Source organism: Bubalus bubalis, chromosome 11 (assembly GCF_019923935.1).
Source record: "Bubalus bubalis isolate 160015118507 breed Murrah chromosome 11, NDDB_SH_1, whole genome shotgun sequence".
Taxonomy (NCBI): Eukaryota; Metazoa; Chordata; class Mammalia; order Artiodactyla; family Bovidae; genus Bubalus; species Bubalus bubalis.
The window spans coordinates 93,525,942-93,537,962 of record NC_059167.1 but is presented as its reverse complement, the minus strand read 5'-3'; the positions used below and the strand labels follow the sequence as shown (position 1 = coordinate 93,537,962).

Genomic DNA, 12,021 nt, shown 5'->3' with positions numbered 1-12,021 from the left:
AATTGACAAGGAGTAGGAAAAGAAATTTGACCATCAAATTAAAAAACTAAAACATAAAAAGACAATTCCCTAAAATATAGGAAGAAGTGAATATACAGAGCATATAGAATGATCCACACCGAAGATGCAATGTTGCTAATCCTCCAAATATTTCAAGAAAAAATAAACAAGCATAAAACCATCTTTTTGAGGATTCAAACAACCAAAAAAAAAATACAGTTACCTGCAGAAAAGAAAAATCTGCAACCACAGAGCTCTCAGAACGTGTGACCCAACAGTATTACATCTGGCCAAGAAGTCAAATGTAAAAGTAGCAAGACATTTCAAACATAGAAGACATAAGAGAAGACTGACCCAAGAGTCCGGTCAAAATATCAAGGGTGACAGCAATACTGCAAAATCTTGAACTTTTATCTCATCTACCCATTCTTAAGAAGGGACTGCAGGATGTGCTCCATGCTGGAAGACCAAAAAAGAAGACAGTACAGACAGGAAGGCCTAAAAAACAGAGGATTTAACGCAGAAGATTGAAGAAATTAAGTTCCAGAACAACAGCTGTGTAGCAAGCCTAGAAAGCAATCAGATTAGAACAGGAGGATACAGAGCCTCCAGGACGTCTCCTGGAAGAGTATGAAGTTATTGGAATACTAGATATATGACAACGGTACTGACTGGAATGTGTTCAGCTATATGTAACAGAAATATCAAGTTACCCATATGGAAAACTCCCCCCCACTCCAAAATTCCAGAGTGTGGCTTCATCTTCATGCCTGCCAAATGGCTGCTGTACCTGTATTTATCACATACACATTCCAAGAAGAAACAATGAAAAAAAGGCAAAGGGTAAAATCAGTAAGTCTGCCAGGAAAACAATGGCTTTCCTAGAATCTCAGCCAGAATATCTCCACAACTATTTCAATTTCTCCATCTGGTTCATACAGCCATTTCTTGACTCCAAGGGAGTCTGAGAGGAAGTTGGTTATTTTTAACTGGATATATTGCTACTCTGAACAAAAATCAGGATTCTTTTATTTAAAAAGTGAAGCTGGAGAGTTGATATTTGGTAAGGCAATGGCACCCCACTCCTGGAAAATCCCATGGATGGAGGAGCCTGGTGGGCTACAGTCCATGGGGTCGCTGAGAGTCAGACACGACTGAGCGGCTTCACTTTCACTTTTCACTCTTATGCACTGGAGAAGGAAATGGCAACCCACTCCAGTGTTCTTGCCTTGAGAATCCCAGGGACGGGGGAGCCTGGTGGGCTGCCGTCTATGGGATCGCACAGAGTCGGACACGACTGAAGCGACTTAGCAGCAGCAGCAGCAGCAGCAGCAGGCAACTGGTAGAATCTCAACAACTGCATATAAAATAATATTTGGAGACGATTTAATTTTCTGATGGAGAATGTCGTGTGCTTTGTTAATAGTGACATGATAAACTAGGCAATTTCAATTCCAGAAGGGAGTGCCAAAGAACATTCAAACTACCAGAAATTGTGCTCATTTAGCATGCTAGCACCATATATATATATATATAGTGCTATATACATATACACACACACATATATGTATTATATGTAAATATATATATATATTATGTATATACATAGTATATATCTTTATATTATATATAATATATACATGATATATTATATATATATATAATACATATATCTTTACATATAATACATATATATAGGGCTATATAGCACCATATATATATAGACAGATAGATAGATAGACATTACTTAGAAATGGAGAAAGTTAAATGCACACAAATATGAAAAGGCCTAAAAGAATTTGAAGTAGTTGATCCAGGCATGGGAAAAAATGGGATAGGAAAATGTTGTTTCTTATAAGCCTTGCAGTATTCTTTTAACCATACACGTTACTTGAATAAAATTTTAATGTTTCTTTAGAAAAGAAACTATGTAAGTTTAAAAAAGCCAAACAAAAATAAACTATAAACAACAACAAAAAATAAGTAATTGGTAAGATAAATGCTCCATAACCAATGAAAGGAGAGACAGAGACCTCATTTCAGTATCGGCACGTGGTCCATAGTTTCCCATTAAATTGCACACTGAACCCTTCCTTCCTCAATAGTTGTCTGAAAGTGAGCAAAAAACTTTTAAATGTGCATTGTAAAGCATGGATTCTACCCCAAGCTTCAAGCTTTTGTTTTTTAAAAAATCCAGAGGATACCAAATAAGATTCAAATACAGCCCACTAGTAAAACAAAATACAAAATTTATTTTACAAAGAAAATTAACCTGTAAAGAAAGTTTAAAAAAATAATCTCTAACACTCAGGTCCTCTAAAACAGGACCTAGATGTGGAGTTTTGCATTTTTTCCCCCAAATAACTTTATACTTGCAGAAAATTGCTAATCAAGAAGTATGTACATGAACTTTGTGTTCTGATGAGTTCTTATTTTATAGCTACCCTTGAAAAACTTAAAAAACCTATCTTAAAAATACTTTAAACAAAACTGTAAACTTGGAATTTTCTTACACCAATATAAGCTCTTACAATTGAAGTACAGATATAATGGGAGGAAGAAAAGTAAAATTATTGCTTCAAATTTCAAACTGGAATATGTATTTCCACCAGAATTTATTATCTGGAATCATATACTAAAATGTAACTGTGAGCTACAGAATTTTAAGTTCTAAACTAGTGAAGTAAAATATTTTGATAATTATTGCAAAACCATCATCTCCTAGAGAAAGTTCAACTTTAAATTAATAAAATTAAAGACATTCTTATCAGGCCCAGTGACATGAGTTTCACTTCAGTCTTTAACTAATGCCACAAACATTTTTTAAAAAATCACTCTTAAAATTTACTTGGTGCTTTGTAACATTTATTTTAAAAAATCGATTACTTCTACAAAAGCAACTTTACTATTAGAGACTTACATCATTTATACTTTCACTATTCTCCTACAATAAGCTTGAACGATACAAAGAAAACATTGAAGTAATTTTATATCCTTGAAAATTATACAAAGTTGACCTAGAATTAAAAAAAAAAAAAACCAGCCACTTGGACTGCAAAGAGTAAGGTAAATTTCAGAAAATAAAAATGCAAATATGCATTTTAGCAGTCTCTTGAATTTATTAACCTAAAAGGTTTAATTTCCATTTTCCTGCATCAGCTGTATTTATAAAATGTCGTGCCCTATAAATATGCTGTTATTTTCTATAGTCAAGCACCCTCTTAACAAATCTTCTCATTAATATGTAAATTTAAAGTCAATCGGTCTTCTCCCTGACAGCCCCATGAATTCCTAGTGCACTGTATAATCGGCTTTGACTTGGCATCCACTATTTATCATCAAAGATGTCAGTTAGAAAAATTATGGAAAATGCACTGCAATTGATATGACTGCAATCTACTTTGTCAACACTTAATTGTTCCGCAAATCATACATTTACATATAAACAGCCTAAATACTGATCTATAATGATGCAAATAAACTAAATTAAAAATCGCTTCTGCCCCTGAAGAAGCTTGTTTGTATATGATGTGTTCATTTGAGGACTTACTAACAAAAAAGCATGTACATCAGTCCATCTTAGAAAGAACTTCTAATTTTCAATTCCTTAAAAAAAAAAAAAAATTTTTTTTTTTTTTGCTACCCTTCAAGCATATAAACACAAATATTTTAAAGAATTCAATGAGAAACATAATTTTTCTCTTTGAAAAGCAAAGTTAATTATGATTGTTAGCTAACTGTAATGTCTGAGCACTAAGGATTGAGGAGGGGGCTTCAAAATTAGCTTTGACTAGAACAGGGCTTCCCTGGTGGCTTAGACAGTAAAGAATCTGCCTCTAATTCAGGAGACCCAGGTTCGATCCCTGGGTCAGGAAGATCCCCTAGAGAAGAAAATGGCAACCCACTCCAGAGTTCTTGTCTGGAGAATTCTATGGACAGAGGAGTTTGGTGGGCTACAGTTCATGGACTTTCACACAGTCAGAAACTTATTAAAGTAAACAAAAAATATACCTTAAAAGTCATGAGCAAATATATATAAAGGAACGAATTATGAGAAGACTGATTTTTATTTCACCATGTGCTTCAACTGCTTCTATAATTTTAAAAAATACGTATGATTATAGTTAGCTACACCCTTACAAATGTTCTATTTAAGTGGTTTTCTTTCTTTCCATTTCTTAAGCCAAGGAGCCTTTCTCAAAGGAAGTCATACGTATAGCTGCCTATGAAAGGCAAGCAAAGGTGAAGCTGCTCCATTTGGAACGGTGGCAAGATCCCCAGGAGTAGCACTGCCCACCCTCCCCTACAACCCCTGTGGATGCTCCCGAAGCACAGCTAGCTTCCTGAGGACAGAGCTGCAGGGCTGGCAACTACAAAATTTGTCAACTAACCTACAGAATTTAGAATAATGCCAACGTCAGACTGCAAAGAAGGCAAAGAAATGAGATAGTGCAATTCCAGTGCACCCAGAACAACGATCAGACTTCATCTCATGTTTGTAAAAATGGATGTTCACAGAGTTACACATGAAAACACAAAGAATGCACTACCGTATCAATTTTTAAAATTATCTGTCAAAAGAGTATATATGGCAGTGTAGATTTTAAGTGTTGGGCTTTGTGAACAGCTTTAACAATTAATTTTACCTAAAATAAAATAAAATTCAAGGAATAGAAACAGAGACAATTACAAAAAGAGATATTTGAAAATCTATTTTAGAAGGTAAGAAAAACACACTTTTTTAAAACTCTAGATTCTACATAATGATAAAGCATGGATCACTTGCATACAGGTACTGAAAATGATTTGATGATGACAGGAAACTAAAATTAAAAAATTTTAAATAGTGACAATAGCTAGATAAGATAAAATAACCTATAATCTTACAACACAGCAAAAAAATATATATATGAATAGCATTCTGGAAAGTGACTGGCTGAAATCAAACAGATAGCTATAGCTATTAGCAACAAAAAAATCTCTCTTCCAAGTTACCACTGAAGGAAAGGGTCAAGACATTTGCAGCATGGATATGCTGCTTAATCCAGCAAAACTGCCTTCAAAATTTTACTTTGTTCAAAGCTAAAATTTCATCAGTCTAAGAGCTCTATGTGGCATTAGACGTTTACATATGAATAGTTTAAAATCTCTTTTGAATTTTAAGTAGAATAACCCAATCACCTTTTAAATATTAAAATTAAGATGAAGTCAATATTACAAGTAGCCTTCTGGTTAAAGATACATTTTTAAAAATCTTAAATACTTTTTAACAGTAACAATACTTGGTAAATGCAGAAAACACTGATAAATATTTTAAACATTTAAGTTCTTAAGTATCGGAAAACTGGATACATCACATAAAGCAAGAATTATGAACATTTTTCCCTTTTATATGTTTTTCTCTCACTTTAATATTATTTCTAATTAACAAAAGCAATTAGTACTGAACATTCGATCAAAGCCTATTCATAAGCTTGTGTAAAAACCACTATGACATAACCGGGTGGTAATCTGGTCTTTTACTTTCCATTCTGTTTTTAAAATCTATAATACTGCTTTTTAAAAAGACAAAGAAATATCATTAAGTATAGAATGAACACAAGTGCTATTTTATAATATTCAGTGATTTCTTTAAACTAGTTAAAGTTTACCCTTAAATCTTACATATACACTGAGATCTCTATTGCAAACTATGTAATAAGGTTTTCTAACTTGTTAATGTAATGAAAGAAGTAAGGTATGCTTCTAAAGTTCACTGGCACAAAGAAAATAACTTCACTGTAAGGTATACTTAATTATTAATTTTACTAAAGTTCTACCAGCTTAAGTGAAAAAAAGTAAAACAAACATTCTAGAAATATAAAACCGGGGAAAAAGTAGTTGAGTTCACAAACAATTTACCTGTAAAGGTGCGAAATTATCTTTGGTATAAATTCACATATGTTAGAATCACATTATCTACTTTTACAAGTGAGTGCCTGGAATAGTTGGGTCTGAAAGGTATGAAACTAACAACCAAAAAAATCCATCATTTGGCAATGTCACTGCCAACACTTTATCGAGCTGCTGTTCCCAACAAAGGCCTCTTGCCAGGCCTCAAACCAAAAGTTTATTCACTATGCCATTAAACATGCATCAATCAGAGCCAAAACAATGAACAATTATCCATGCATTTATGCTCGTTTTCTGCTTTCCAAAAGAATGTGAAAAAAATCAGTGCTCCTTAAACATGCAGATTTTTATATTTCCCTGCTCTTAAATCTGTACACACTTTAGAAGCCACATCCGTTTTCCTAGTTTACTGTGTAAGCACAAGATCATTCAGCACTTACCTCTCTCCAAGGACTGACAAACTGTGTGCGGGCATATCGGGTTAGCATGTGGATTATCACGACCTGTCCCCACTCTTCTACATCAACTAGTAAATTACACAGCTTGCGGTAGTTCTTGTGAATGAGATCTATTCTATCCGGGCAAACTTCTTCAAAAGCCATGACAACACTGCCAGCCACCAACTAGAAAAGAAAGAAATAGCAACTCATTAAAAAACGTTTTCCTCCCATCAAAGATTCTACTCGGGCATTACAGAGATGCAATCAGTGTTATGGCAATCAGTATTTAAAGTTTTCAGTCATTTGACTAATAAAATACCCATGTTTGAATAACAAATAATTTTGAAGAGTCACTGCCCAAAAGAATAATATTGATAGCTGAAACATATCTGAAAAGCTAACACTTAGAATCAGAAGTATTAGTATTAGAAATTGTTTTTCTTATTTCATCAGGTTAAATTTCAATGGACTGTTCATACATGGATTAGACATATTAATTATGGGCAGTGTGCATTTTTAAACCTTACCAAAACTCTAAAGATTCATTACTCAGTACAATAACAAAGACCATATCATGTCAGTTTAAAATGAGAATGACAATTTCACCACGTTGTTCAGTCGCTAAGTCATGTCTGACTCTTTGCAACCCCATGGACTGCAGCATGCCATGCTTCCCTGTCCTTCACTATCTCCCGTAGTTTGCTCAAATTCGTGTCCATTGAGTCAGTGATGCTATCTATGATGAATCTATCTTAAAATGTGTGCTGAACTCATAAATGTCTTTAGAACAAAAACACTTTCAAATCTTACATATTTTAATCAACCTGTTAATTTCTATCAACATAATTTATTTACAAGAAATACTGGCTACAATTTTAGAACATTATTATTATTTATATAATGATGTATGTAAGTTGAAATAAGACAGTACCAATAAAAGGAAGCTTTTCTCCAAGACCATTTAATTAAACACAAATGCTGTTTTTGGAATTGTTTTTGCAAAGTGATGAAATTAAGATTTCTTCAGTATAAAGACACAAGCTAAGCAGAATATATAATAGACAAATACTTCTATATATGTACCATTGATATGTCTGGAGTTAGCCAACAATATAATATGGTTTTGAAAAAATAAATTAATATCATATTCTTTCTGAACACTAGGGATCTTCATTTTAGTGTCTAAAATTTCCCCAATGTCTTAAAATAAGCAATTAAATAGAAATAAAACTTACTGAAATGGTACTTTTTGAAAAACATTAGATACAGTGGTATTCATATTTTTATTGTTTGTCCCTCTACTTGGCTGACATTTAGTTTATTAATATGCAACCAACAATACAATTGAAAGAAAACAGCTCAGAATATAGACTTGCTATTATGCTAAACAAGTTTCCAGTCCTGTGGGGATTTTATGAATTACCAATCAGTATAAACGTGAAGCTGCATTTATTGACTCCAGCCCTGCCCAAGTACTGGTGCCTGCTGGTCCCAGCATGTATGCACCTCAATCGAAAAAGCAAAGAATTGATTATTTGTGTGAACTAAATAAAAACGTATTATATGTATAATTTTCTATTTGCTATTGATATGGGAAGGAAGTTATGTTTGTGTTTTCAACTCCACATTTTGATGTCTTCTGTACAAATCACTCTTCAGTAATAATATTTCTAAAAGATGAGAACTATTATCATTTAAAAATCTCTTAAAACAACTAAGTTTATGACATCAAACTATAGAATAACATGGTATTTGTAAAACATTTATATTTACATATGTTTTATACATGTCAATCATATTAATTAAGCTATATTTTTTTAAATGGTTAGGGTGCTAAAGAACAAAAATGAGTAATATCACTTAGAATGAAGTAATATATGAAACCGAAATGGGAATTCAACACAGTTTGAATTTAAGGAATACTATGTAAAATCAAGTTATTTTGCCTAAACCTAGAGATTATTTTTTTCAATTATGTTTAGACACCAAACAATTAAATGGAAAATCAGTTCCCACATGGTACTAAATTTATCAAAACAAGACCTACAGGTATAAAATAGTTCTACAGAATTAACAAACAACATGAAAATTGAAAAAATAATTGTTTAAGTTCAGGTAAAGTTTATGGAAACACAAAAGTAGGAAAAATATTATAAAATCATCTTTTTTCTAATGATTTTAGATATTTCATTCATCATATGGTTTTAACCGTTGACCCCAGCCTAAACACTGCCAGAAGAATTGGATAATTCTGGTATATTAAATGTTCAATATTCTATAAAAACTTACAGAATTAAAATAAAATGATCTACTGAGATCTGAAAACCAAAAATATTGGTTTCCCAAAAACAGACAGTTAATTTCCATCTCACTGTGTCAATAGTAGCTTTTTATATAAGGGGAAAAATAAATCACTCCAACGAAACTAGCAATGAGCTCATCAAATTCAAATGTAGTTTTCCATTTATGTATTTTTTATATTAAAGCAATAAACATGGTTCATTTATCTTCCCTTGGTTGCCACGTTTTTCTGTGCTGTTGCTATGAACTTCAGCCATTAGCTGTGCTCCAAGGTAAACTACATGAACCATCAACAAAAGTGACACTCCATCTATGGAGTTCATATTTTCTCCAGATTATCTATGCTAGTTGACAAGCTGGTAATGAAAAAAATCACACTAAGCAAATGGTTCCTCTAATAACAATAAATTTTCTATAAAATTATGAAGGGTACAAAACGTTTCCTTGCATCTATTTTGCCATGAATTCTAATTAACGTTGGAAAAACCTGAGAGTGCTGGGTCATCACAAGAAGTGCATCAAGGTTTGATTGATAATATGGTATAAGTTGGCCAGTGCTGCCAAGATTTTCTTCTCTTAAATTAATGGCCATCCAACCTGCCCTAATCATACAGCCCAAATGATATTCCCCTTCTTATTTCAATTTTCTTGAGGCATGGAAAATGGGAAAGATCAGTCATTTATCTTCTAATAGCTGGATAATAGATCTATCACAATAAAACATCTGCACAAACTCAGAGGTGTGTTTTTTGCCCATAACAGTGAAGCTTTTACCAACATTAAATCAATAACTTATAAAATGGTGTCTTACCCCCACAGCTTAGCTATGAACTACCGATATATTCATTAAACATCATTTTGTAGCTAAATTAAGGAGAAGAAACTTTGTCACCAAGAAAATATAAATAAGCAACTCAAATTTTCAGTAGGCACTGATCTAATTTGTTTTCCTAAGAAGCCATTTTCTATTAGAAAGTTAAACGCTACAAAAGGATTTCTTTAAAATTAACCTGAAAGGCAAAGGAAATAAATACCACTTTGCTTTTGAGGTGTTCTAAATAAAAGAAAGAAGGTTCACCACAAAGCTTAAATTGCTCAATAAATATAAATTTCTACATTTTAAACAAAAACGAGAAAGTGTTATAAATTTTAAAAAGGAATTTACACATCCGAAAGGTTTTCAGTAAAGAAATGAAGTGTTTAGGAAACGTTGAATAGAGAAAATATGATGAAAATGGTAAATCTAGGAAAATACAATAAAGAAATTATATTAAAAAATATAACAGTTGACTGTATGATCAGCATAAATAAAAATGTTCCCTTAATTGCACTGACATGGTAAGCTCTTATTATATCTTTTAAAATTTACAGATACAGACCCCATGGACTTAGCCTACCGGGCTCCTCCGTCCATAGGATTTTCCAGGCAAGAGTACTGGAGTGGGTTGCCATTTCCTTCTCCAGGGGATCTTCCTGACCCAGGGATTGAACCTGGGTCTTCCGTGTTACAGGCAGACACTTTACCATCTGAGCCACCGGGGAAGCCCAATAGATACCTTCAGACAATAGCTATCTAAGTAATTCTAAGATGTTTTTCTAGTTATATTACCATAACTGTATTCCTAAACCCAAAGTGACTTATTTTGGGGAAAGGACTTTTCATATGACAAATTACATATTTCTCTAGTAAAAGGGAAAAACACTTCTATTTTAATAGGCCTTTTATTTCTACCTTTTCTTAAAATTAGAATGACACAACTAATTTTGAAATCTCAATTTCAATAAAATCTTCCTTTAGACTAAAAGAAGCAACAGAAGGTAGGTCTCAAAATCAACAGAGATTAAATACAGTTCTTAAACATATTAACACTTTTCAAAATTTATTTATCAGCAGCAACAGCAATGTCATCATCATTATCATCATGATCCCAAAAAGCTCCTGCTGACAGCAAATAAACTCCTTTTAAAATGTGGAAATAAATTAAATTTGGATCATTTAATGAGGAAATTTTAAACAAAAATGATTTAGGTTTTTTATTTTAAATATTAATGCTAACACTATTAATTAGTGGGGAAGAAATATAGCTATATCACTTCAATATATTATATCTGGCAAGAAAAAGTAATAATAAAATAAGATCAATAAATATCTATATAGATATCATAATGTTTTCAATCTTTTTACATCAAACTATAAGCATACAAAGGAAAAAATAATCAGAAAACATTCACAAAACATAAACACTTAAATACTGGGTAGACAACTTAAATACTGGGTAGAATGTTAATGCTACCTGGGGAAACGTGAATTTCTCAACGCAAAGTCAGAGAAAGCAAAAAGATTAAAATCAAAGCCCTAAGCAACACTAAAATACTTCGGAATTACCAAACTTTAATTACATGTAAGTAGAAAATAACTTCTAAAATCAAAGATTTATCTGTCATTTATGTATCACAAACCTTACAAAGATCTATGATAGTCTGAAACAACTGCCCAGAATAAAAGCAGACACGAGTTAGAAGTGGGCATAAGAGAGAACTGAAAGCAAGAGCAGAGAGAAAGAGAGGAGCCTATGTGTTTGAAAATACTAAAAAAAAAGATTCCTGGTAGATCAGAGCAGAAGATGAAAATCAAAACAACTGATGAAAATTATCCACAAAAAAAATCCATGATGAATCAAACAAACAACTGTCACATAACACTTCAAAATGAATTAACTTGCCTCAAAGAAGCATTTCAAGATCACATAAATGAACTGAAACTGAAAATCACAAAACAGAAAGGAACAAAAGACAACAGGAAGAAACAGAAGTTGATCGAAACCAGAAAAGAAATAACCAGACACCTTAATTAAACTGCAAAATGCCCCCGGCAGAAAATAGTTGAATAAAAATTTAGGAAGGGGCATTTAAGAAAAGTACAAAAAGAACCAAGAGAAAGAAGGCGAGATAAAGAAGTAAAGGCAGCAAAGAAGATCCAACTTAGAGAAAACTGAAATCTCTGAAGAAGAAAAGCTAAGAGCTGAACAGCAGTAATATTTAAAACCTAACAACAACAACACCACTTTGCCAGAAATAACATAAATTCTAAATCTATATTGTAAAAAGCCTCACTGGGCACCAGGAAAAAAACTGACCTTGACACACCGGACAAAACTAAAAGATAAAGAGAAAAAAATCCTCAGGGTCAGCATCTTGCTCAATACACACACATGACAGGCATTTTGTTTAAACTGAAACAAGGTAAGGATGCTCACCATCTCCACCACTACTGAACACGGTACTAAAGTTATAATTAACTATGACAAGAAAAATTAGAGTCATAAGTATCAGAAAAGAGAAAGTAAATTATCTCTATTTGCAAATGATATGATTTATTTTCTGGAAT

The 12,021-nt window shown here is 32.6% G+C and overlaps 1 protein-coding gene across 1 annotated transcript in view; it reads right to left on the bottom strand.

Moving 5' to 3' along the window:
• Positions 1-12,021, bottom strand: part of AP3B1 (adaptor related protein complex 3 subunit beta 1) — a 237,333-nt gene that overhangs the window by 159,466 nt on the left and 65,846 nt on the right. Inside the window, exon 7 of the mRNA XM_006068949.4 lies at positions 6,333-6,515. Coding sequence (XP_006069011.1) covers positions 6,333-6,515 — 183 coding nt within the window. The remainder of the gene's footprint in view (positions 1-6,332; positions 6,516-12,021) is intronic.